Source organism: Marmota marmota, unplaced genomic scaffold (genome assembly GCF_001458135.2).
Source record: "Marmota marmota marmota unplaced genomic scaffold, marMar, whole genome shotgun sequence".
In the NCBI taxonomy this organism is placed as follows: Eukaryota; Metazoa; Chordata; class Mammalia; order Rodentia; family Sciuridae; genus Marmota; species Marmota marmota.
This window is the reverse complement of record NW_026000005.1, coordinates 18,889,997-18,914,692: the sequence shown is the minus strand read 5'-3', so window position 1 is coordinate 18,914,692 and position 24,696 is coordinate 18,889,997. Positions and strand designations below refer to the sequence as shown.

Sequence of the window (24,696 nt, the reverse complement as noted above, 5' to 3'; positions counted from 1 at the left end):
ATCTTTTGAAAACAGAAGTTTGTCAGATATGTTACCCGCTATCTTTTTAGTATTTGCAAGTGCCAGAAGGAGAAGCCAGGAAGCACACCAGCCCTGGTGGGTGGTGTCCGGCAGGCCCTGGCTGTTCATTTCATGGCGACCACACGCTGCGTGCTGTGCACTTCTCATTGTCATGAGGGAGAATGTTAGGAAAACTATCCCCACAAGAAAACAGCTTTTCTTGGCAAGTGAAATATGACTTCAGGAGCCAGAACTGGAGACATACGGTACTATGAATGAGAGCTGTGTTACTTTATTGGATCTGAGTCCAGGCACTATTTATACTGCAGCATATTCAGCACCAGATTGTTAAATCTTAATACTGAAACAGTGCATCATTTTAATATTTTTGTTCTGTTTATTCCCTGTTTTCAAGCATTATGTCAAGCATTGCGCATTCATTTATTTCATCTTGGACAGGACGTGCCCTGACCAGAAAGTTCATTTCCGATTGGGATTTTGCCCCATAGCTATAAAGCATCATTTTGTGAATCTTTTAAAAATACACTTGGGTATACAGGTGTTCTCTCTCTCTTTGGCGATAATATATATATATATATATATATATATATTTTTTTTTAAAAGAATCATGTAGTTAGACTCACCTATATTTTCAAAAATCACAATAAAAAATCCAGTTTTTCTTTTATCTCAAACATAACTTTTTTTATGTGTGACCATTTTTGATATCCTGGGGACCATCAGATTTTTTTTTCCATAGTCTAGAAATAAAATTTTTGTTACCCTCTGCCGTTTGTGAAATGAGTTTCTCTATTTTTCTTCATCAGTGTTCTGTGTGCCCTACGCACCAGATAAGCTGGGCCCATCTGATGAATAAGTTAGCATTTTCACCATATGTTGCTGAAGCCATCCCATGAATCTGCCTGGAACAAGGGTGTTCCTAAAATTGCTGCTCGCTGTAGACCAAGGGTGACCAGGATTTTTACTCTTTTCTCCTTCTGTGGTGTGTTTGCCTTGTGCAGCAGGAAACCCACAGGGAAAGGGTATTATTGTCATTCTAAAAAGAGCCAAGGTATTAAAAAAAGCAAAGGAGCTGAAGGCATCTCTGCTATTTCTGATCTGGGGTCAATGTGTGTGCCATTGCATTTGGCGCAGGAAGGCAGCCCCTCTCTCTGGTGGAATGCGGGATGTGGACCTGGAGGTTCACTCTGCTTCATCTATTGCACATTCGCTTTGGGAATAACACCGCAGTCAGAATGTGACTGCGTGCTGAGCCCACACACAGGAATTTTCTTGTTCAATTCAAAACCAAATCTTGTATTTACTTAAAGCTTGCTTTTTTTTTTTTTTTTTTAGTCTATGAAATCAGCAGTCCTGTTATATTTAGCATCAGTTCTTAAGTTAGACTGTGAATCAAGACTTTGGGGGAAGGAAGTATCCGTATGGTTTTCTAAGTAATTTAAGAAACAGGAAAACATAAAAGAACTGATTGTCCATGATTAAATCTCATCCTTTTCATTCCCATCTTCCTGTATAGTTAACTAACTCAATTGTCAGCCAGAAAGAAATAGCTTATTGCACTGGGTTGTAAAATATCTGAGTGGGCCTTGAGTGTTGACTGTTGAATGACCTTCTTAACATTGAGCAAACAATGGGAAGGTTTAATAAATAGCAGATACGTGTTTATTATGTTTTTCTTCCCTGTGCAGGAATAATCAAGCTGGGGAGGTGGAACCCTCTCCCCCTCAGTTATGTGACAGATGCACCCGACGCGACGGTGGCCGACATGCTGCAAGATGTCTATCATGTTGTGACTCTGAAAATCCAATTACAAAGGTGGGTGTTTCTGAACATCTGCCTTTCCTTCCTTTTGGAGTTGGTCTGTCGATCATAGATGTACTGCAGAGAGCAGCATGTCCTGTCTTCATTAATATCTAGACATTGGATGAAATGAAAAGGAGGAGAGAGAAAGAGGAGGGAAGGAGGGGGCGCTGTACCAGGCATCTTTATAGTCCACATTCCAACTGTTTTATGTTTTGTTTTCAGAAGCAGTGAAGTGGTAACCCAGGGGCAGCTTGATAAATCATTACAAAGCTGCAGGGAACTTAACGGGGAACTTTCCACAGCCCCTCATTCAGTGGGTCCTCTAGGCATGGTTCAAAGCTTAGCATGTGGCATTTGAAGAATAAACCCCTCTGCTGTCTTTTTGTGTTATGAAGGGCGAGTTTGGGTCCTGTGGCAGGTTTACCAAGCGTGCACTGGCACTGGAAATCTTTTTTCTCTCCTTCTGATGACCGCCCCAATAAAATGCACTCTGTGGCCTTCAGAGACACTTGGAATGTTCCCTCAATTTCTCCCACCCTTCCTTCTTCCAGATAGGCTATCCAAAGCAAGGTATGCCTCTAAAGGTTCTTTGCAGTTTTAGTTGTAAAGTGCCTGGTAGTTGTGACTTCAGGAATGCTGTGTTTCAGTTTTCTCCTTTTGGAGGATTTATTCTTTAATAGGGACCCAACATCCCTCTCCTTATCTGGGAATGCTTGAGTGTCTTATCTTAGAAGTTATCTTTTGACAGAAGAGTAACATTTCTGTTTCTGGGAGGCTGGGCCTTCAGACTTCAAATCTGCTGTAACATTTGCCGACATTTGACCTTAGGAATGCCTAGTAGTTGAATATGTGTTGGGAAAGTTTATCGCCACACTGCCTTGCCATTTTCATTAGCACTTTGGGGAAAAAAATCACTATTTTTAAAAAATAGGTGTTTTTTCATATTCAAAGGGACTGCTTTTGTTAGGAAGTGGGATCACTAACTTGGAGACTGTCTCCTAGTCTATTGAGGTTCAAGTTCCTGGAGAGGAAGTTTTGCTTCCTTTCCCTCCCTTCGGGCCCACCTTAGACACCATTGCTCGGCAGCTCTCCTAATGCTGGTACAAGGTGGTGGAACCACCACTGCACTCCTGTCTTCTGCTGTCACAGCCCTCCCTTGAGGTTCTTGGGTTGTTCATTGTCCCTCTGTTTTGCAGTTGTTCAAAGTTGGAAGACTTGCCTGCGGAGCAGTGGAACCATGCCACAGTCCGCAATGCCTTAAAGGAACTGCTCAAAGAGATGAACCAGAGCACATTAGCCAAAGAATGCCCTCTCTCCCAGGTCAGTATCTGCAGGGGAGGTCTGGGAAATGGAAAGCCGTCGGTGGACTGTCTAGCAGGAGGCTACTTCTGCTTAGGCAGCTGTCGTCTCTGTCTTTTATTTATGCAGTCGCACTGCATTTGTGGTGGAAAAAACAGAGATTATGGTGCTTTTGGTTATACAGTAGAAGTTATCACTTACTGAGAACTTTGATGCAGTAAGAACATGTGAAAACATTCTTATCTACATAACCATCAGCTTTTCATGTATATATTTAGTGTCAGTCTTAAGTTAGAAGAATGGGGCATTACTGCTTAGAAGTTACAGACCTATTGGGGGTGATGAAGTAGGGATCATTGGAAGTAGGGTTCAGTGTCTCTATTTTACAGATCAGGAAACTGGGGCTTGGATTAAAACTTAAATTCCCACTTAAGGGCCAGGCACTGTGGTACTTGACTGTAGGAGGCTGAGGCAGGAGGATAACAAGCTTGAGGCCAGCCTCAGCAACTTATCAAGGCCCTAAACAAATTATTGAGAACCTATCTCAAAATAAAAAATAAAAAGGGCTGGGGAAGTAAGGCAGTTGTAAAGTGTCCTTGTATTCAGTGCCCAATATGGAAAAAAAAAATCCTGCCTAAAGTACTCATACTGGTTAAGTGGCCACTTGAAATCTGGCTCCAGACTTTCCCTTCCAAAGCCTGTGCTCCAGAACATTGCTTTGCTTGGTCAATGGAATGAGTCAGTCATTCCTTAACCCATCTCTGCAAGACAAATCAAGCCTCTTTCCTTTTGGTGGAGAGAGATGATCTTTACATCCATTACACTTGTAGAGGTTTTTGAGCAAGTTCAACATGTAAAACTGCACCATGAGAAAAATTAAAGTCCATTTTAGTGAACCAGCATAAGCTAAAACCATGAAAATAAAAGATTGAAAGGATCAAAGGAATGAACCAAAGCCAACCCATATTAGGTATTTTCCTCATTCATCTTGGCAGTTCCATAAAGGAACAATTCAGTGGATAGTACATATTTTCTTGAACATCCCAGTGGTCTATAATTCAAAAGAGCAGCCTTGAAGGCAGAATAAAAGAGTGGAGAAGCCCTTAAAAGGGCAGCAATTTTAGTCTGAAGCATGTATATTTAAAGGGGGGAAGTCATGATTTAGCCATTCTGTCTGGCCAGATGCTGGAAAGTATAGGTTGTCTTGTGTCTCTGTGTATTTATTTTTGATTTCACCTCTCAAAATGTGTTTAAGTGGTGACAGCCTCTTCCATGTCCCCTGATGTCTCTGAGTCATCACTTCCAGCGCCTTTTTCAACCTTATAGGCTGTTCCAAGCAGCTTTATTTACCACACTTTACACCCCTTATTAGGTGGTCTTCTCTCTGCTGCAGTTTGAAAGCATTATGAACACTGATTCCTGTGGCTTATTTATTCTTACATGAAGAAGAGTTAAAAACTGAGGACTATTTTTGACTGCGAAACCTCAGGTCCTCAGGATTTTGATCCATTTAAATAAGCAGAGCTACCAGTACCTACCTTGTCCACCTTGGAGGTTCTCCAGATGCCAAATGGCATGACTACAGAGAAGACAGTCTTGTAATTGAAAATCGCAATGAAGAACAAATAATTTGCAAATGCACGCCCCTTGCAATATGCTCCCATTCCACACATTATCTCTGACTTTAGATAATTTATTTTTGTGGTTAACTATACATAACATGAAGTTTATGATTTTAACCATTTTTAAGTCTGTGAGTAGCATTAATTACCTTTATAGTGTCGTGCAACTGTCATCCCTCTTTCCAAAAATTTTATCACCTCAAACAGGTCTGTAACCTCTAAGCAGTGATGTCCCATTCTCCTGTCCCTCTAGCCTCTGGTAGTTTCTACTTTCAGTTCTATAAATTTGCTTACTTTAGATACCTCACTTAATTGGGATCATAAGATATTTGTCCATTCATGCAGGCTTATTTCACTTAGCATATCCATATGTCTTTGAAACAGCTCTGTCCTGTGCCTTCAGCTGAGGTTTTGTTGTCAAATATTTGAGGAAAGAAAGGACTGACTAAAGTTATTGAACTGTGAAGATGTTACTGGATTTCCAGTGTGACAGTGCTACAGTCTGCCTATACAAATAGACTGTGGGGGGAATTATTTCTGACATCCTTAGCAAGCCTTGTCCAATTGGGGTTCATTAAAGCACCTAACTTATGTGTAAAATATGCCAAAATAACTGGGCAGTGAAATCAAGCAGCCAGTTGGGTTATTAGAAAAAAACAAATTGAGCATGTGTTCGCCTGTAGACAAGTGGCGATGGACTGTGTGGACTAGTCATGTGTTAACCAATTGCCAACTTTCCGTTTCATTTAGTCTTAAGTGCATGTACATAGGGATGTATCCTATCTTGTGTTAAGCAGTTGACAACTGTCCCTTTCAGTTATTTTAAAGAGTGGTTGTTTTAGTTTGTGGCCCAATCTCACATACTCATGTTGAAGGAGACTCACAGATGACAGCTTGACAGTCATATCTAGCTGAGGCATTGCAGTGACCATAAGAAATGATGGCATGATGAAGGGCCACCAGCTCTCAAGAGTAGTCTTTTCATGCTCCAAAGTCTGGAGGTAGTGTGTCTTTCAATTAGAATGGCAAAAGTTTTTATTTCTCATTTTACCTCTTTACTAAATTGAAGGGTAGATTATAATCTCATGTTTAAGACGTTGTTGAGCATATCACAAAGCAGCTTGAAAATGAGCAAAGGATGCACATATTACTCATTGCCTGTCTCATGCAAAAGGAGGCAGGAGATGTCCCCCACCCCGGGGCGTTCTCACTCACAGAACCTGTAATCATTCACTCTGGTTTTGAAATGTTCTCTTTCACAGCAGATGTATTATGTATCTGCAGTTTAGCTACTCTTAGTGTCACATTGCTATTCAAACAAATGAATCTCAGCTCACCAATAGGAATGTGGTGAAGGTTATTCAATTATTTCTTATATCCAGTGATTCAGTTAATTGAATAATTATGCAATTTTTTCATTGTATGTTTTTTTCTTTTTGCAGGAAAAGGGGATGCTCAGATCTCTGTCTTTCCAAGTGTAGTGTGCAAATCATCTTAACCTGTGTTTAACAAAGTTGTGCTTTTTCCTAATAAGTTCTAAATTGCCTTTAGGTTCCTTAGAGTTCTCTGATTCTAAACTTGTTAATTAACACATAGAGTGGACCTGAAGTCATCGCTTTGGTTTTACTTATTTATTTGTCACCTTATTTCTTGTTTGGTCTGAAGAAGTGGTTGCAGCATGAGCTTGTGCCAGCTGATGGACGTGGTGGTGACTATTTCCTTCCTCCCATTAATTTGTTTCTCTTCTTAAGAGACCATGAAATACTTCTGTCCAGTAGTGGGGCCTCTTTGTGTTGCTTCCTACTTGCTGTTTGACTTTGGACAAAAAAAAAAAAAAAAAATTCATTCTGAGCTTCTGAGCCCTCAGTTTGAAAATAGAACCATACTTACAATCACATGAGGTATCTATTCTCTGGGCTAGTTAAAAAACAAGTGAGTTTAAAATTTTATCTCAGCAACCTAAAAGAAAATTTATTTTTAGATAAGGCAATCGAGCTAAAATAAGTATAGTCGTGTGACACTTAACAACAGAGATTCATTCTGAGAAATGTGTTCTTACATGATTTCCTCATCGTGTGAACATCATAGAGTGTTCTCACACAGACCTTACTGGCATAGGTCAATCGTTCAGTCTGGCCTCTTGGTGCACTCAAGAGATTCAGTCCCAACTTGAGATGTAGGAGCCTGCTGTCATCGTAAAGTGGTGTACTGTTTCACAGAAACTTTTTCTTTTCTTTTTAAGTGAGAGGAGTCCACTCTAAAATAAGGATAAGAAATGCAGTATAGTAAGTACATAAACCAATAATAATCATTTGTTATCAAATACTAGGTACTATACATTATTGTACAAGCTATACTTTTATATGACTGACAGCAATAGGTTTGTGTATACCAGCATTATCCCAAACATACCAGAAATGTGTTGTGTGTTACATTGCCATGTCACTAGGCATGTAAATAGAAAATTTCCAGCTTCTTTATTATCTTATTGTTGTATTTGCAGTTCATTGTTGATCAAAGCATCATTAATGCAGCATGTGACTGTATTAATAACTATTATAATATTCTCTTACAGTTTAGCTTAAAGAAAGGTCAAATCAGCTGGTTACCTTGGAGTAATTGAACTGTGTGTCAGATTGACTATAAATAAGGACAGTTAGATTTTGTTCCCCATCCCAAGTCCGTGTGTGTGTGTGTGTGTGTGTGTTTGTGTGTGTGTTTTACTGGAGATTAAAACCAGGGGCACTCTACCACTGAGCTATATCCCCAGCCCTCTTTTAATGTTTGAGACAGTTTCTTGCTAAGTTTCCCAGTCTGGCCTCGAATTTGTGGTACTTCTGCCTCAGCCTCCTGAGTAGCTGGTATTGTAGGTATGGCCTACACAACTGGCTCCCATCTAAAATCTTTATATTTAAAATTTTAAAGTCAGTTACAAAGACATCTGAAATTTTCCAAAAGTTTGTGTAGTTGGAAAAATGCCTTAAGCCTTTTTAAAAATTTATTTTAATTCATGTTATTCACAAAATATCCTTGTCTCCAGTGACTATTTATGCAGAATTTATGACTGTGTCTGGGCCTGAATGGGGGCTCCTTTGATTGTCCATTATAAGTGCTCCTTCATCCTTTCTTTGTCATAGTCCTTGCCAAACAAAGTGATGTTTGTTTAGTTTATGCAAAGTTATTTTGATTTTAGCTTAAGTCAGTAAAATAGTTCCTTATTTAATTGTTAAAAATAGTGATACACCTATCTTCTGGATTATTTGTATCAATAATGCTTTCTATGACGTGGATATAGATTTCATTGCATTCTTGATCAAAAAAGTAGTTGCAGATTTTGTTCATTTATCAAAAATATGTGGGGACCCTAAAAGCCCAGCTGTGTGGTTGTTCACCAACGCCTCCTTTTTAAATGAGTTGTGTGAAATATAGGCCCAGCTGGACAGAGATAGTAGAGCCCAGATTTTCATTTCTTTGCCACATAGGTTAACAATGGCCTTGTGAAATGTCATTGAAGATGCCACTGGAGCAAGGTCAACATAAGGAAGCCAGAGAGTGAGGCGAATATGAATTATCAGAGGCCAGAATGATGTAAGCTTGCAGCTTTACCTTATAGGCCAGGAAGAGTTGAGGAATAGCTCCAGGTAGTAGTTAAACACTTTCATTTTAGTCTGTTTTCCAGACTACTTTACAATAGAAACTTTAGCCCCGACTCCTGCCATGCTATATATACAATCTTTCCCAAGGATAACATTCATATAAACAGGATAGAGAGATGACAAGCACATTCACAACTATTCCCATACACCAGTGTGGCTGGTGCATCTATTATTAGGGTGCTCTCATGCTAAAATTTTTATTATTATGACATTTCACTTTGGTATTTTAAAATTTCATCTCTGTCCCTTTTCATGTGTTAAATTTCAGTGACTCAGATATCCCACATCAGAACTATGTGAGACACGAGGGAGAAAAAAAGTGAAACAGACACAGCTACTGTCCTCAAGGGTCCCACAGTCTAGAGACAGAGAGAAAATCCCAGTCCAGACAGGGAGCTAACTGAGGCAATCAGGAAACAGCTTTACTCTGCTAATAACACACAAAGTAGAACCCTGTCTCAGGTTGATTAGGATCTGATTTCCTAAGAGAGTAGGCAGTGCTCTGTAAGTTTTATGAGAAACTCAGGTGATGTTGGCTCTTCGAGTTCTCAGTGCTGTGTTTAGAGCCTGGGATTAAAAGAGTCCTTCTCACTGTCTCCCTTTAGAGAAAAGAGTTGTCATTTAGAGATCAGCAACTGGGGGAGGCCGGCCATCTGCTATGTAGAAAGGGCCAAACAGGTTTCTGTGAAATGAATTAGGAGCCCCCACCTCCACTGGTGCTGCATAGTGATTATGAAAGAAAGTAAGTCTGATGTTTTAAATGGGAGTCTATGTCGGTCTGTTGTTTGAACCTCCTGGTAAATAACTTGCCATGGACTTGATTTATTGTTATCCTTCTTATCTCTACTACTTTGTAGAAATGTCATTAGAAGTTCTAAGATTCCTCTGAACTGCTGCATGTCTGGGGATAACATTTTCGAGACAAATGAGATTTCAAGGCAAAATATTAAATCTCGTGCAGGTCATTTGGGTCTCTTGAGTTGTTCACACTCTTTTGTTTTCAGACGAAAATTTACAGAAATAAAATCTATGTCTAAAGCATACACATATGATATCACAGTTGGTTCAGGTATAAGTTGACATCCACCACCAGTGTTGGCCCAGACGTGTCATAACATTGGCAAGTATGTCTCTGTAGGACATTGAGTTCAAGGTATACAATTATAATTTTAGTTTTTCTATGCTAAATCAGGTTATTCTCCCGTTTGCTTTCCTTCTAATGCCAATTAAACACAAATCAACTGAGGAGTTGATCTGAGGAGGGAGACAAGGATGAAGAGCAAGGAGGAATCATATACGTAAGCAACTCAGGAAGTTTAGCTTTGATTCCTTTTTGGTTGAAACACAGAACAAGTGTTAGGTTTAGTTTCCCCTGCTCTAAAATAGGACTGTTAATTTTTTCATTTGGTGAATTTTCACACGAGTGCTAATCACACGTTTCTATAAATTATATTAATTTAACTTATTTCCCTAAATGTTGTTCTGCAGTGTGTAGCACGGATGTTCTCAGATTCTTGGCTGTGTAAGCTTGTTGCAGTTGGAAGCGGAACAGAAACATCTGAAAGGCATTATTTGGATTACGGATGCAGGAGCATCTGATCTCACCTTTTGCTCTGGTTCCTCAATCACAACTGTTCTTCCCCTTTGCATTTAATCTGCATGTCCTGCCCTCTTCATCTTTGATACTGGCCCAGGGTTGGCTTTTGGAAAAAGCACTGTCATTGTATAAATATAAGCTTAAGGAATAGTGAATCCAGGTCATCATATTTGATGGTTTAGTTTGCAGAATAAATGCTTCAAGGTAAAAAGAAAAAGAAGATCTGTGTGGGCTCCAATCTCTTTCTTAAAAAGGAGTATTTGTATATTTGAAAAAAAAAATCACTATTATTTTCCTTCTTTTCAGAGTATGATTTCATCCATTGTAAATAGCACATATTATGCCAATGTGTCAGCAACCAAGTGCCAGGAGTTTGGGAGATGGTATAAAAAATATAAGAAGATTAAAGGTAAGCTGAAATTTTTGTTTTTAAAGCCTATTTTTAGATTCTTAGGTCAATGAGTTGTTGTTGGAATATATGCTAATTTCAGATTTTGTGTACATGTACACACACACACACACACTATATATATATATATAGTTTTTGTAAAGGTAAGATTCCTAATATTTCTGTCATGAGATCTATATTGGCTCCCTGAAAACTAAGATGGTATTAAAACTAAAAATAAAATTCGTAGCATAATGTACTAAGTTGGTAGCTTTGATCAGTGAAAATAGCAAAGGCCAAAATCCTTTAGAATGGAAATTTAAAAGCAGTTATTTTAGGTTAAATCAGCACTTATGGTTTGATTATTGATTATCAAACTGGAACAACTGTCACAGCATCAGGGGATCTTTGGTCAGAAATGTAGTTTTGACAATGTGTTTTTTCAGAGACCATTCTGAGCAGTGACTAAAACAAGGGCTATATACTTTAACAGATTTGTGTTCAGATCTCTTACACTTACCAGCTATCTGAACTTGAGCAAATTATTTAACTTCATCAAGACTCTCTTCATCTTCAAATTCAAAATAATGAAAATTTTCAAGTTACTGGTAGTTGTGAGGACAAAATAAGATAATATTGGCACAATCACTTAATAATTAGTAGCTATAATACTATAATAATAATTAACAGTACTAGTAGTAGGACAAGAAGTAATGTATTGTATATGGAATTATGTTTGGTCCTGAAAAATGCAGCAATAGCATGCTATTTGGATCACCCATTGTTCTTTAAACATATCAGGGATATTTTACCTTTGCAAATATATTAATGTTAGAAAGATTCTATTACTGTCATTCCACTTAAGATGAGTGTGACCAGTTTCTGAGGGAATTGGGGGTATTTTTGTAGCATTGATGTTTGAGGGTCCATCCAATCCATAGTTTGCATGACAATGACTGTGTCTATCATGTTGTATTGTTGGTATTCATAGCTGATTGAGAGCTCACTGCCCCATCTAAGTGCCACAGGACAATTTGTGGTGAGCAGGTAAAAGTAAATGATGAATTTATTTGTCTGACCACCTGCAGGCATCCTCAGAGGGGTCAGCCTACTAACGTAATGCTGTTGGCTATTGAGTGTTTGGAAGCTTGTTCACACAGTTATCTTTTGAGGAACTGAGCTTCACATACATTGGCACATTGCTGATGATAAAGGAAAGCATTTTATGCTAAATATATAATTTAAAAGAAAAGTCAAAATGTTGAGCTACCCAGGAGAAATTAAGTGCCCTGAAAATTGAATTAAGATCCATTCCTTTTCAGTGTATTCTAAAATTCTTAAAGCCCTTTAGAGTCTGGTTTGGGAACATGCTTTAGAATATTAATACTTGACCCTTGTGTAGGAGAAGATGAATAACTCCTCGTTATAAGACATAATTGAGTGGTTCAGAAGGGTTTCTTTTTCTGTAAGTGTTGCCTCCCAATTTTTCTTTTAAAATTGGATTGTTAAAGTGCTTGAACATATCCTCTTTGACTAAAACTCAAAAGAATCACACAGCTTCAAGGTCATTTGTTAGATCCCATTAACTTTTGTGATAAGCGAAAAGAAGAGTCCTCTTTTAATATGCTAGAGTATAATTCCATATTCGGAAAGACTGAAAACTCTTCACTGTTTTCAGAATTACCACCACGGTGTGTGTGTGTATGTGTGTGTGTGTGTGTATATACATTAACACTCATGTCTCTTCTTTTTTAGAGATTGAATTCTTCAAGCTTTATATTTTTTCAAGATAGTAAATGCACAGTTAAATCTTTAAGTGCCATAAAAGCAGACTGAGACCTTGATTTCATTCAGTAGGTCAAGGATCCATGCCTGAAGAGGCTGTCAGACACTGTGTACACATGCTATTCAAAGAGATGGAGCTAGTCATTACTGTTGAGAAGTGTGTGTGTCTGTGTGTGTGTCAGTAGGAGGAGAAAAGGGAAGGTTAAGGTATGTGTGAAGTAAACACAAGCTGCCATAAAACAGTTCAAGTGGTGTTGATTCATCAACCAAGGGAGTGGGAGGAAAAACAAAGAATTCATGACAGGTATAATGGTGTACAGAGAATAAACACCCATAGAAGTGTGTTTTATTAACTTTCGACCCTCAGAAAAAAGGAAGTATTGGACCAAGATGGGAATATTTCATTTGCTAGATGTTTCTTGCAGGGAATAGATGTCACAGTGGGAGTTCCTACCTCATGGGACCCATTTCTCATGGGGAAGTAATGGTTTGATTTGAACAGCTAGTTTGCTCCCATCCATTTTTGAAATAAAAGAAGTAATGAATTCCAAATCTGGAAATGAGTAGTGAAAAAAATAGAATTCTACTTTGGGGCTCCTCCTTAGAACCCAGAAGTCAGAGTTCCAAGTACCTCTTTGGCTCCCCCTTCACATTTCTACCCCAGAGTTATCCGCTTGCATCTACCATGGCTGTATCTTCAGTGTAGGAGAAAATCTCAAGCCAGCTTACTGATGTCCCAAAGTAAATGCAGACTACATTGTTAAATATGTTTCCTATTATCTGCTAATGTCTGTTTTAATAAAACAGTGGGAACTAAATGGTTTGCTTCTTAATCAAAACCATGATTTCCTAAACATAAGCTATGTGATTCTGTTACAAATTGCCACATATAGATCTCCTAGGTCAATTTTTTTCTTTTTTCATAGAAATAAATAAACAGTAAAATAATTATATACTCTGAAAGATCAAAGTAAATATGACTAAAACCTGGCAAAAATAAAAGTCTACTGGAAGGATTAAAAAAAAAAAGATCAGATTGCAAATTCTATAGTTAATGCTTAAATAAATATGAGAAAAATGAACAATCAATAATTTGATATCATTAAAAACAGATGTAAAAACTATATACAAATGGAATTGTCTAAATTTTGAAGTAAACATTTTAATGTGCATTTTTTGAATTTGTTGTTATTACAGCTAAACTATTTACACTTATTCTTTAAAAAGTCCTAAATTGGTTTGGCTTAGAATGTTAACTTTATTTTCCCCAGTGATCACAGAAAAGCACATTCTGTTTACCCTTTTTCTTTAATTTCAAAGACAATCAAAGTTGACACAGACATTTGAGTTAACATTAATGATACTTTAGGAGAGATGGGGAGACAGAATTTGTATACTCTGAGTTCAGGATCTGAGACCGTGAACCTGCTTTCCGGTAGTTTTCCATGTTGAAGGAAATGGAGGGATGGATGGGATGATTGGCTGGTATAGACAACATTTTCTAAAAATTACTGCCCATCATTGGGTGTGGTATCATACCCCTGAAATCCCAGCAACTCCGGAGGCTGACACTGGAGGATAGCAAGTTTGAGGCCAGCCTTATCAATTTAGCAATTCCCTAAGCAACTTAGGTCTCAAAATAAAAAGTAAAAGGATTGGAGATTTAGTTCAGTGGTAAAGTGCCCTTGGGTTCAGTCTCCAGTACCTAACTAACTAACTAACTAACTAAATTTGCCACTCATCTTATCCTAGCATTGCTTCTGGTCTAGATTTTATCATGTAGAATTTATAAACTCCCAAGTATAAGGAAAATATATATTTTGTCTAGAAGCAAAAAACAAAAGTTGCTTAATATTGAGGAGATTTAGTGTTGGACACGCAGATAATCCTAGACGTCTAGAAACATTCATGGTATTACAAAATTATTTTGAGGTCTTGGTATTGTGAGGGATTTACCCCACTGATTTTTATCCACTGTTGTTTTGTATGAGCTCTAGATGTGAATTTGTCCCATCATTTTTATGAAACTAAGAGGTATTTATATATGCCATACCACCAAAATCATACTCTTATGGCAATCTACTTTTGCAGGGGAAATAAGAAAAGTACTTTAACAATGATGATATATGTTTTAAATGTATCCTAATAATAAATTAAAAGAAATAATTTTATATTTAAAATATTTTTCATCAAAAATGTTTTATTTCTGAAAGCAAAATGAATTATCATCTTTGCTGGGGTGGGGTCAACCTGAAATATTTAATATGTATCAAGAATCAAAGGGTCATTCTCAGTTCACATAAATACTGGTGGCTATCATAAAATTATTTGTGTCATAAAATAATATCATCAGAATGAATAGACCTAACCAAATCCTGTATTTTGTCCAAGGTGCAAAATTATTCCCATCACGTTTTTTCTCTGTCATTTCTCAAGAACCCTTGATTGTGTTTTCTTAAATCTTATTTGTTTATTTGAGCTTATTTTGCGCAAAAAAAAAAAATTAAAAATATAGGACAAAAGCGGGTTTTAAAAGCCAGTGTTACTTTCCTGAGCCTGGTTTATTCTAGTAATCAGTATTTTATCTGACCCTGTCTGATCTAGTCTTGCAAGATCAAACGTCCAGGCCAGCAAGCAGACGGTAAACAAAGCCCATGAAGGGTTTCAGTAAACACAAAGATTAGATGTTGAATGAAAATTAAACTCCTTGAACTAGTCTTCTGTACTAAAGTGGTTAAGTGGGTTGTGATTAAAAGAAATAAGTAATTATGATCATTATAGCTGAAATGATATAATGTTACCACATTTAAAGCACCTCTTGTACCCAAAAATGATTGTGTCATTTACAAAGTGGTGCCTCAGAGTTGAATAGAGAAATCAATGTCCCCTGACCTGGTTCCATAAGGCAGCCCTTGCTTAGCCACGGTGGGATGGGCGGTCAGGACAATGCCTTTAATCAGCTCTCGGTACTTCTGCCTCTGCTGTTGTTTAGCTCTGATGAGGTAAAAGTAACTTACTTTTGTCTACCTAATTCTTGAGTCATGAAAGAAATTTGCTTTCACCTTCAGATCTAAATGAAGGTATCCTGCTAGGAACTTTGTCTGCTCACGGCCTGTATTGTTTCTTGCAGAAACTAATACCAACATCCAGTCCTTTGAGTTTTGTATAAATATTGGATTCACAACAATAGAAACATTACTTCCACAACCAGCCATTTTCCATCTTGCTGGCTTTTCACCATTTGGAAGAGCCTTGTTCATTTGCCCTGTGACAATCCCTGGTATATATTCATTATCCACGTAAACTGTGTGGCCCTCCAGTGAGAAGCTTATCAGTGGTGTCAGCAAGTAGGAAAATGGTGTGCAAGGAATGCCTTGCACATTCAGTTCACACATGGACCCCTTCCTGGTTTGGATCTTAAAAAGTTCATTTTAGCTTGGTAGCTGCTTCTTCGGCCTTAATGTATTTATTTATAAATGTTCAAAGAAGTGTGAGTTTGTTAATGATGTGTTGGTTGATTAAAAGAAACAAACATTTTATATATATATCTTTATATTACCATTTTAAATGCATGTTGAGATAGGATGGGAAAATTATCTGTTTTCATCCCTTTTTTTTTTTTACCTCCCATCCATCCATTACACATACTTATTATTTGAAAGAAGTAGAAGTTCTTGGTTTCTAAAAGCCTATATCCTCTATGAAATCATTTATCATACGACACACATTTTTATCATTTAAAAGTAAGTTTGGGCATTCTTTTATATGCCTGGCAGGATTCTAAGGGTGGGGTTATAGTAGGGAACATTACTTAGGACTTCCTTAAAAAAATTATAGTCATGATAAACAACTTTAATTAAACAGACCTTCAGCGAGTTCTTCTGCAGGCAACCTAAAAGCAGTGAGAGACAGCCAGAAACATGTAACACATGGTTCCTCCTTCTAACTGTGTTGCTTATTCTAGCCAGAAAAGCAGCCCCATAAATATATAGCAGTGGTATAAACTAGTGCAGTGGAAGTTGGATGTTAGGTTTGCAGGGGGCCCAGATGGTTGGGGCGAGGTAGCACATGAGTTATACCTGAAGAATGAGTAGTAGAGTTTTACAAGGAAGAAAAAGAGCACAGCATGTTTAGAGGTTGCCCATTTATCATGATTCTGTAATCTTTTCCATCACTATAACAAATGCCTGAGATAATCAACTTAAAAGAGAAAATGTTTATTTTAGCTCACAGCTTTGGATGTTTCTATCTATGGTTAGTTGGCCATGTAGCTTTTGTGCCTGTGATGAGAAAGCCCATTATGGCAGAACTACTGGTGAAGCAAAACTGCTCACCTTATGGCCAGCGACCAAAAGAGAGAGAAAGAGGAAAGTTCTGGGGTTCCATTATCCCTTTCAAGGGCACCCCCCACCCCACCCACACACCTGAAGACCTTCCACTAGGCCCCACTTCTTAAAAGCTCCACCACTTTTCAGTAGCAGTACTCTGGAGAACCCAAGCCTCCAACACGTGGGCCTTTGGGAGACATTTATATCCAAACTACAGCAGTTGGTAAAAATCAACAGTAGAGCATAGCTGGGTGTGAGGGTGGTGAAGGCTATGAGATGAAAAGGCCCATGAGCTGAGTCGAGAGAGAGTGAGATGCTGTGGAAGCCAAGGGTCCATGGTTCACCAGTGAGAAAGTGTTGGTGAACCTGCCAACAGGAGGGAGCTGGAGAGAAGATGTGGGCATGCTGGTGGGAATGGCCTTGGGGGAAGCTGCTTCCCTGCTGAGAATAGGGAAGTGGTGCTTCTAAGAAGGGCAGAAGTGGAAGAAAGTGAAGTCACTAGATGCTGACTCAGCGAGGGAGGAATCTAAAGGAAGTATTAAGTTAGGTGTAGCTGATTCTTAGCAAAAAGGGATTGGAGTCAATCATTTTGAAGAGGAGGCAAGAGTACATGGGATCTGGGATCGGAGGCACAGATGTACTTTGCTTTGGGGGTTGGGAGGGTCATGATGATTTTGCAGTGAAGGAGAGGTAGTTGGGTTGGGGCTTGGTGAGGAAGACACCTGAAATAGACACTGGACAGAGCCTGTGTGGGAAGCAATGGGGAAGCACCAGAGAGGTGAACTCAGGGGACTTGGGAAAGGATTTATAGTGGGCCAGGTCTCTTTAATTCAATTTCTCTCGTAGTATTCATTGGATTTCTCCTACTTTTATTTTTCCATTTGTCCTACTCAGAAACAAAACCAGAAACTCAAAAACAAAGATATGGTGTTGCCTGACCAAGAATTAACAAAGATGTGGAATGAGAGGTTTTATACATAGAACAGGAAATGCCCAGTTTAATTTAAAATCTGGCATGGTTGTAGAGATATCCTCTTTTGGGGGAGAACCAGGAAGATAAATCAGAGACATCTCTTGGTTTCTTGGTCTATTGCATAAAAATTGTTATCTTTTATTCTTCAGTTGATTTGCAGAGTTAAAAGCTGGGAGGTGGTTTAAGCTCCTTAAGGTACTTGAAGCTCTTACCCAAAGGGTAAGCACTGAGATCACATTGCCTCATTGAGACAGTTGTTTAGCTATTTCCCCAACTGATACAGGCCTTCATTTTGCCCTTTGCAAGAATTTATCTGACCTTGGAGTCCTAACCCCCAGGGAAATGGCCTTGACTCTTGAATCATTTGTAGAACAAAATCAGACTGAGTTCTAATTGGGCCTTTCAAGCTGTAACCTTTCTAAGCTCCATTTACTGTAGTAATTTTTATTCTTGGCTTATCCTCCTTCTGGGCCAGAAGCTCCTTGAAAGAACATGGGATTGAGGGTGCATTCATTTTATTCCCTCCAAGTTCCTTGTGAACCTGGGGCCTTGAATATTGTAGATATTTATTAAATATGAATAGAATGGAATTTAAGTAGATGGAATTATTTGAGTGTGTTTTTGTATACCTTATATTGTATTTAATCTTATTTGTTATCTGATTTCTCGATTGAGAGAAAAAAGAAAAAAGTAAATCTTTGCTTGTTTGATTTTGGCAGCTGTCCTTAGCAAATTGTAAATCAGAATCATTTTTCCTTTTCTATTAATTAGTTATTGGGCTAAGATTTAATATTAGTCAATTCCACCTAAAGGGACAGTAATGCCTTATTAAGTACAAATTAGGTACATCCCTTTAAGGGTTTTTCCAGCTAATATACTATTTGTTTGTTTGTTTTCTAAAAATAATGACCTAAAATCTTTAAGTCCTATAAAATTAGAGAGATTGATCTATGGAAAAGAATGAATCATAGGTTGATTGTCCTGATTAACTTTGCTCAATAGGTTGAATTAAAGAATTAATATGCATAGAGTGCCAAGTAGTAACAGCAGAATACTTTTTAATGATAATGTTAAGTTTCTGCAACATGACTTTTTAAAAAGTCATGTACTAAATACACCTTAGGAATCATAGCTTCAGATTAAAATGAAGAGAAAAAAATAAAGATTTCATTAGATGTAAGTAGTTTTCACCTATACAGTTAAAGGAATACTTGAAATGATCAAGGCTATCAGACTGTGATCAAATATTATTTGCAACCAGAAGGGACGATATTGTTGCATGCAGAAGGTGGAGATTGCAGCAGGATAAAGGTGAACAATGCTCACTTTTTCCATGGAACATAATGGACCCTATGAGTTTTCATTGCCAAAGAAACAGAGGTGTCCCGGTTCCAGTTGCTTTACAGTGGCTATATATGTTTGTGTAGAGTTTAATATGATGGAAAAAGGAAGTTGATAATAAGGGGAAAATACACCTAAGAAAACCAGTCATATGGTATATCACAGTGCTGGCTGATATACCTCACTTTGGGGCTGTTTTATTAGGAGTTAACAAGTTGGCTCTGAATATCTCGCTCTAGGCAGAGACTTTGCAGGCAAGTTCTCAACCCAGAGACAGATTCTCTTTAACAAATTTAGGGAAAAGAAGATCTTTAGATTTGGTAGTCCTGAGAGACTTATGTCCCTTACGCCTTTTACCCTTCAGCTCTTTTAGACTCCTAAATATTTTCTTTAATTATATTTAGTGAACTCTTCTGGTAATAGGATTTTTCAGTCATTTGTTTTAATGGTGTAGATTTATATTTGAAAGATACAGCATGTTAGATCTGGCTTCTGCAATCATGTCTGTCCATATTTGTATTAACAGAAAATGGTTTTCATATGATTAATTGATTTCTTACCTAATAGTTATTGACTAGAAGAGAATAAATCACAAGTATTTATAGTAACTGGGTATACTTAATATACAAAGATGATATGTTGTTATATTTTACCAGGGAAATTAGTGTTATATTTACATTTAAAAAATTAATAATAAGAATAATTTGAAAGACTTTGGAGGGTGGAACAATAAGTTTGTTTAGTGTTAATAGGTAGCCCAGCTCAGAGATAGGAGTCAAAATAAACACTAGGTTGAATCATACAGAATTGCCATTTTTATGTGTCAGACTTGTAGGTTGTCACTTTAATATAGTTCAATCATATGTGAGTTTGTTGGGATTGCCTGAGATTCTCAAGCTATTGCCATCTTCTACGAGTGTGTTTACCATAGTTTATTTATTGTTGGCTACTTGTTTCAAAGAAACACTCTTTACTTATAGAAACAGTCTTTACTTTGTAAAGCACTTGCCAAAGCTCTTGGTTGTGTGATTTGTGTATTTCATCAGTTGGTTGGGATTTTGTGCTGCTGACACTCATTGTGGGACAAAGCTTTCTTGACTGATGGAAAAAAAATATGTGTCGGGGGAATATGTGAAAATAAAAACAATTAGTGTATATTTGTATTGTAGATGAGTAGAATGGATTGCTAGTAAACTGACAAGATAGATATTTTATTATCAAATAGAAATTTACTTTAAATCATAGGCAGATAGTATAGGCTCAGAAGCATGTACCAAATAGTTAACTTATCTGAAACAAAAATATAGATGGAGGGTTTTTTTTAAAGCTGATATTACCCAGTACTGTATCTTTCGGGGCCGCCATCACTCTTGGCATATATTAGTTGATAAATAAATATTTTTCACATGAATTAAACAAAAATGTGAATAATCTTATTTGTGATTAGATGATTCAATTATTGAGAAAACAGTGGTTTCACCATGTTTTAGAATTGACCAGCATTCTCACTCTATGTCACATCTGAATGATTCACAAGTGAGTTACTTAGATAAGTAACTTAAATTTTGTGTGTGTGTGTATGTGTGTGTGTACCTCAGTTTGAGCTCTTACCATTCAGATAACTCATCCATTTATCATGTCACACATGCATGTACATATCACATACTTGTGTGCGCGCACACATACGAACAGAAAGCAGAATTGGTCTGAAAGGAAGTCATTTGGTCCTGACCTAAAACCATTAATGGCCTTGTGCCCCAACTTGGTAAGTTTAGCTTAAGCAGTGGGAGAAAGGCTTTAGTGCCTTAAAGACACAAGTTTAAATTTTTTCTTTTAATTCTGTCTTTACCTTTAAGGTTTGTGACACCAGTTTTTCTGAACTTCTACTTCTTCAATTAGGTGGGGATGTTGACAGCTGGATTATATAGTTGTTGTAGGAATTAAATAACAACAATATATAGAAAGGTTAAGTTCCCTACCTCAACTCTTATGTAAATGGTAGGGCTTGGTGATACCCAAAATGCCAGTGCAGTTTGAAAGAGGTGTACTAGGTTTATAGATATGAAAATTCCTGCATTTAAAGAAAGCTTTTTTTTCCCTAAAGGAGATCCATTAATAAATAGTTGTGAAACATTCAGTCCCTGAGAACTTGACTTTGAATTATGTAGAAAAAGACAAAACAAACAAACAAACAATCCCCCCAAACTAGTTTTCACTGGCCATGTGATTTGTTTATTCTATTTATAAGGCTAGAGCTAGCAGCCCTATTCATTTTATTTTATTTTTCTTTCTTTTTTTATTATTAGTTGTTTAAAACATTACAAAGCTCTTGACATATCATATTTCATACATTTGATTCAAGCAGGTTATGAACTCCCATTTTTACCCCGTATACATATTGCAGATTCACATTGGTTCCACATCTTTTTTTATTTTAAATACCCATAAATATTTATCTACATTTGACCGATTTTTTAACTTCTCTGGTATTGGACAGTATAATTTTCTTTAAAATTGGTCTCCAAGGTGTTGGGGCATGGAGGGGAAGAGCAGGGAACAAGGGGTAAAGATTTGGAAATACAGGCAATCATATGCTCAAGATTGTCTGTTTTTATGCTCAAAGGTTTGGGTACCAATTCAAAATTGCTGATTTGATTGGCAGGTTTCCTACCAAGAGTGCCACATGCAAACCTGTTGTCTGTCTTACCTCAGTAACCACTTGCAGATGACTTTGGTTTTTTTTTTTTTTTTTTTTTTTTTTTGGCGGGGGGTTGGCTATATTCTTTTAGCCAGGGTTTCTAAGAGAGGTTCTGGGGAATACTAGAGTGTTATCTTATTAAGGAATCCATTAGCACTCATTCATGCTAATCTGTTTACATTTGCATAAGCGTCTTAATGGCTTAAAGAAAAATCCATAGGTCAGAGATTCTGTAAATTTCTCATGCCTTTTACCCAATTCATTACTTTCCACACATTATAACTATGAATAAATTCCAGGGGCTGTTTCACAAAAGCAACTGTGTTAAGGTTTGCATCAAAACACAGGATCATAGTTTTGGAAACATTAGCTATCTTTTTAGCATTATTTGATAAACTTGCAAGACCATTAACACTACTACAGCTACTACTTTTATTACCAGCACACTAGCTAGTGTTGTATTTGTTGTAATGAGTTGTTTCTCAGAGAGATGTCTTAGGAAAAGTCTTAAACTCTTGCTTAAGAATCAAGAAGCATATATTCTGAGGAAGAATTGTTTTGAAAACATTAGCAGTAATTCTCTTTAATATGATATTAGATAAGTAACCTAGAAGGTGACTATAAAACCAATTTACAGGTAATCCCCAGAATCACCCAATTAGAATCCAGATGGCAGAAAGCTCTGTTTGCTCTTCTTTCCACCTATCCTGTGCTGTCTTGCTGCGATTGACATGCATTTGTGCCAATTAGATTCTGTTCCTTTTGCTCATAAATTCTCCTCAGAAACCATACTTTGAGGCACTTAAGTCACTCGAGTATATTTCGAACATTGAAATTTTATTATGTCTACTTTGCATAGCGTTGATAGTAAATAGATGTTATAAAAATAATGAAATTTAGCTGAGGGAAGCATTAAATTGAAGAGGAAAAATTGTGTGTGTGTACATATACAGTTAGGACATTTTTAATGCCTCCACATTCTCTGGAAAATCAAAAGCAAGCCATTACACATTTGCCTTTACAAGTACAACAAATGCTTTCTGTCTCTCTTTGGATTGATATAAATGTAGTATACATACATTTAAAACATCCTCATTTTTAAAAATTTTTAATTCATATTAAATTTTGAAACTGAAAACTATGTATTTCTATAAATTTAATTTCAAAAAAGTTGTGAGATATGTCATTTCAGCTCTCATCTATTCTACCTCCTATTTCAAAGGTCCGAGTATGAACTTCTAAGCTTTATTTGGAGAAAATGAATAGCAACATATTCTTTTTTTTTTTTTCTTTGAGAGAGAGAGAGAGAGAGAGAGAGAGAGAGAGAGAGAGAATTTTTAAATATTTATCCTTTAGTTTTTGGCAGACACAACATCTTTGTTTGTATGTGGTGCTGAGGATCGAACCCGGGCAGCACGCATGCCAGGCAAGTGCGCCACTGCCCGAGCCACATCCCCAGCCCCGCAACATATTCTTGCCTATATCATGGGGACTAGGATTCCATTTTGATAATGAGAGAAAGTGTAGGGATTTATTTTCAAAAGTGATATAACATGGCCTAGTTACTTGAACCAAGAGAAAAGTTTGCAGTTCTTTAGATGATATTTTGGAAGAAAGTAGACATTGGCCAGAATGTCCTAATAAAAATTTTTGGAATGTGATGCTTTATCTGTTAATCATAATTACACAAATATTTCTGAAATTTATAATATCATTTTAACAAAGATTTTTCGCAAAATACTATAGATCATCTAAACTTTTCCCTTAGAATTCTGAGTTAAGATTTTTCCTAAGGCAAGGAGTTTGAAAGGCACGTTTCCTACCAAGAGTACAATTTTAAAGAGGTGTATTAGGTACTGAGGTAAGAAAGACAACAGGTTTGCATTTGGCACTCTTGGTAGGAAACCTGCCTTAGGAAGGTTTACTACCCAGGGAAGCTCATACTGTCTCAGATCCCACACCTCTGAAAGTAGGATTTGGTGTTGAATAGCCATTTAACACCAGGTCCAATCAGTACTTCTTCTGAAGTTATAGAGAAATTTTAAAATATGCTTAGCTACATTTTTAACATAGTTAAAATTCAGTAAGATTAAATCTTTAGTATATTTAGAAAAATGGAATATATCAATGGTGTCTGGTATAATCTCAAAAGACAGCAACATTAAAGCAAAGATAATACAGTGTAATGAGTCTCAAACTTTAGCAACACATAAAAGTCATTTCACAGTTAAAAGCATCTGGAATAATCTGAAAGGACAATATAAAAGCAAAGGCAATATACCTCATTGATTCTCAAACTCTAGTGTACCTACGAATAACTTGGAATCTTAGCACACATAAGAACCCTAAGAGATTTGGATTTGTACCCCATGAATTAGTATTTCTACTTGCCTTCCAGATGTTACTCATACCGAAGGATCACACTTTGAGCCTCTGTGACGTAGCAAAGACCTGAACTGTGTGTGTTGTGTGTTCTAAGTATTGACATACATTAACTCATTTAATCTGTGTAACTTTCCTTTATGGTGTAACAATTATTGACCCACACTTTGTATATGAAGAGACTAAGGCACAGGAAAGTTAAGTAACCTGCCAAGGCTTCACATCTCCCAAATTATAGTGCTGGGATTCAAACCCTGGAAGTTTAGCCATGAAGTCTCTGTTTGTAGCCATACATCTTTCCTGACAGCTGAAAAGATATTTACCCAGAACTGCAATAAAGAATTTGCAATAAAATGAGTTAAGTGCCAGAATATTTAGAATATTGGCATATAATACTGTGTGTGTGTGTGTGTGTGTGTTGAAAATGTTTTTGCAATAACTTAAAATATGTAACTATGTATCGGGATTTGCGATATTTAAAATAAATAGTTGGTTTGATTTCCTGGATAGTAACATTGCTTGAAATTTAAAAAAAAAAAGATTTTTGGATCAAATGTCTTTTTTTTAATTGTAATGCAGATAAATCCCTGAGGAGGTGTGTAACTTTCTGTGAATGGCCATGAATCATGTGTATCTGAATAGCCAATGGTGCTTGGGTACTCTTGGTTGGGACATCAAGTTCTAACTTAGAACTAGGTGGGGGTTTAGGAGCCCCCCTACCCCTCAATCTAATAACCAGCTACAAAGGCCCCACCTACTTTGAAGTTAAATGGAACAGTCGTTGGTGTGTGGCGCGCGCGGGG

General features: G+C 37.1%; 1 protein-coding gene across 2 annotated transcripts in view; it reads left to right on the top strand.

Annotated features, from left to right (window-relative positions):
• Positions 1–24,696, top strand: part of Satb2 (SATB homeobox 2) — a 176,000-nt gene that overhangs the window by 70,721 nt on the left and 80,583 nt on the right. For both annotated transcript variants that reach the window (XM_048808248.1, XM_015481199.2), the window contains exons 4-6: positions 1,710–1,836; positions 3,021–3,144; positions 10,305–10,407. In XM_048808248.1, the coding sequence (XP_048664205.1) occupies positions 1,710–1,836; positions 3,021–3,144; positions 10,305–10,407 (354 nt within the window). The remainder of the gene's footprint in view (positions 1–1,709; positions 1,837–3,020; positions 3,145–10,304; positions 10,408–24,696) is intronic.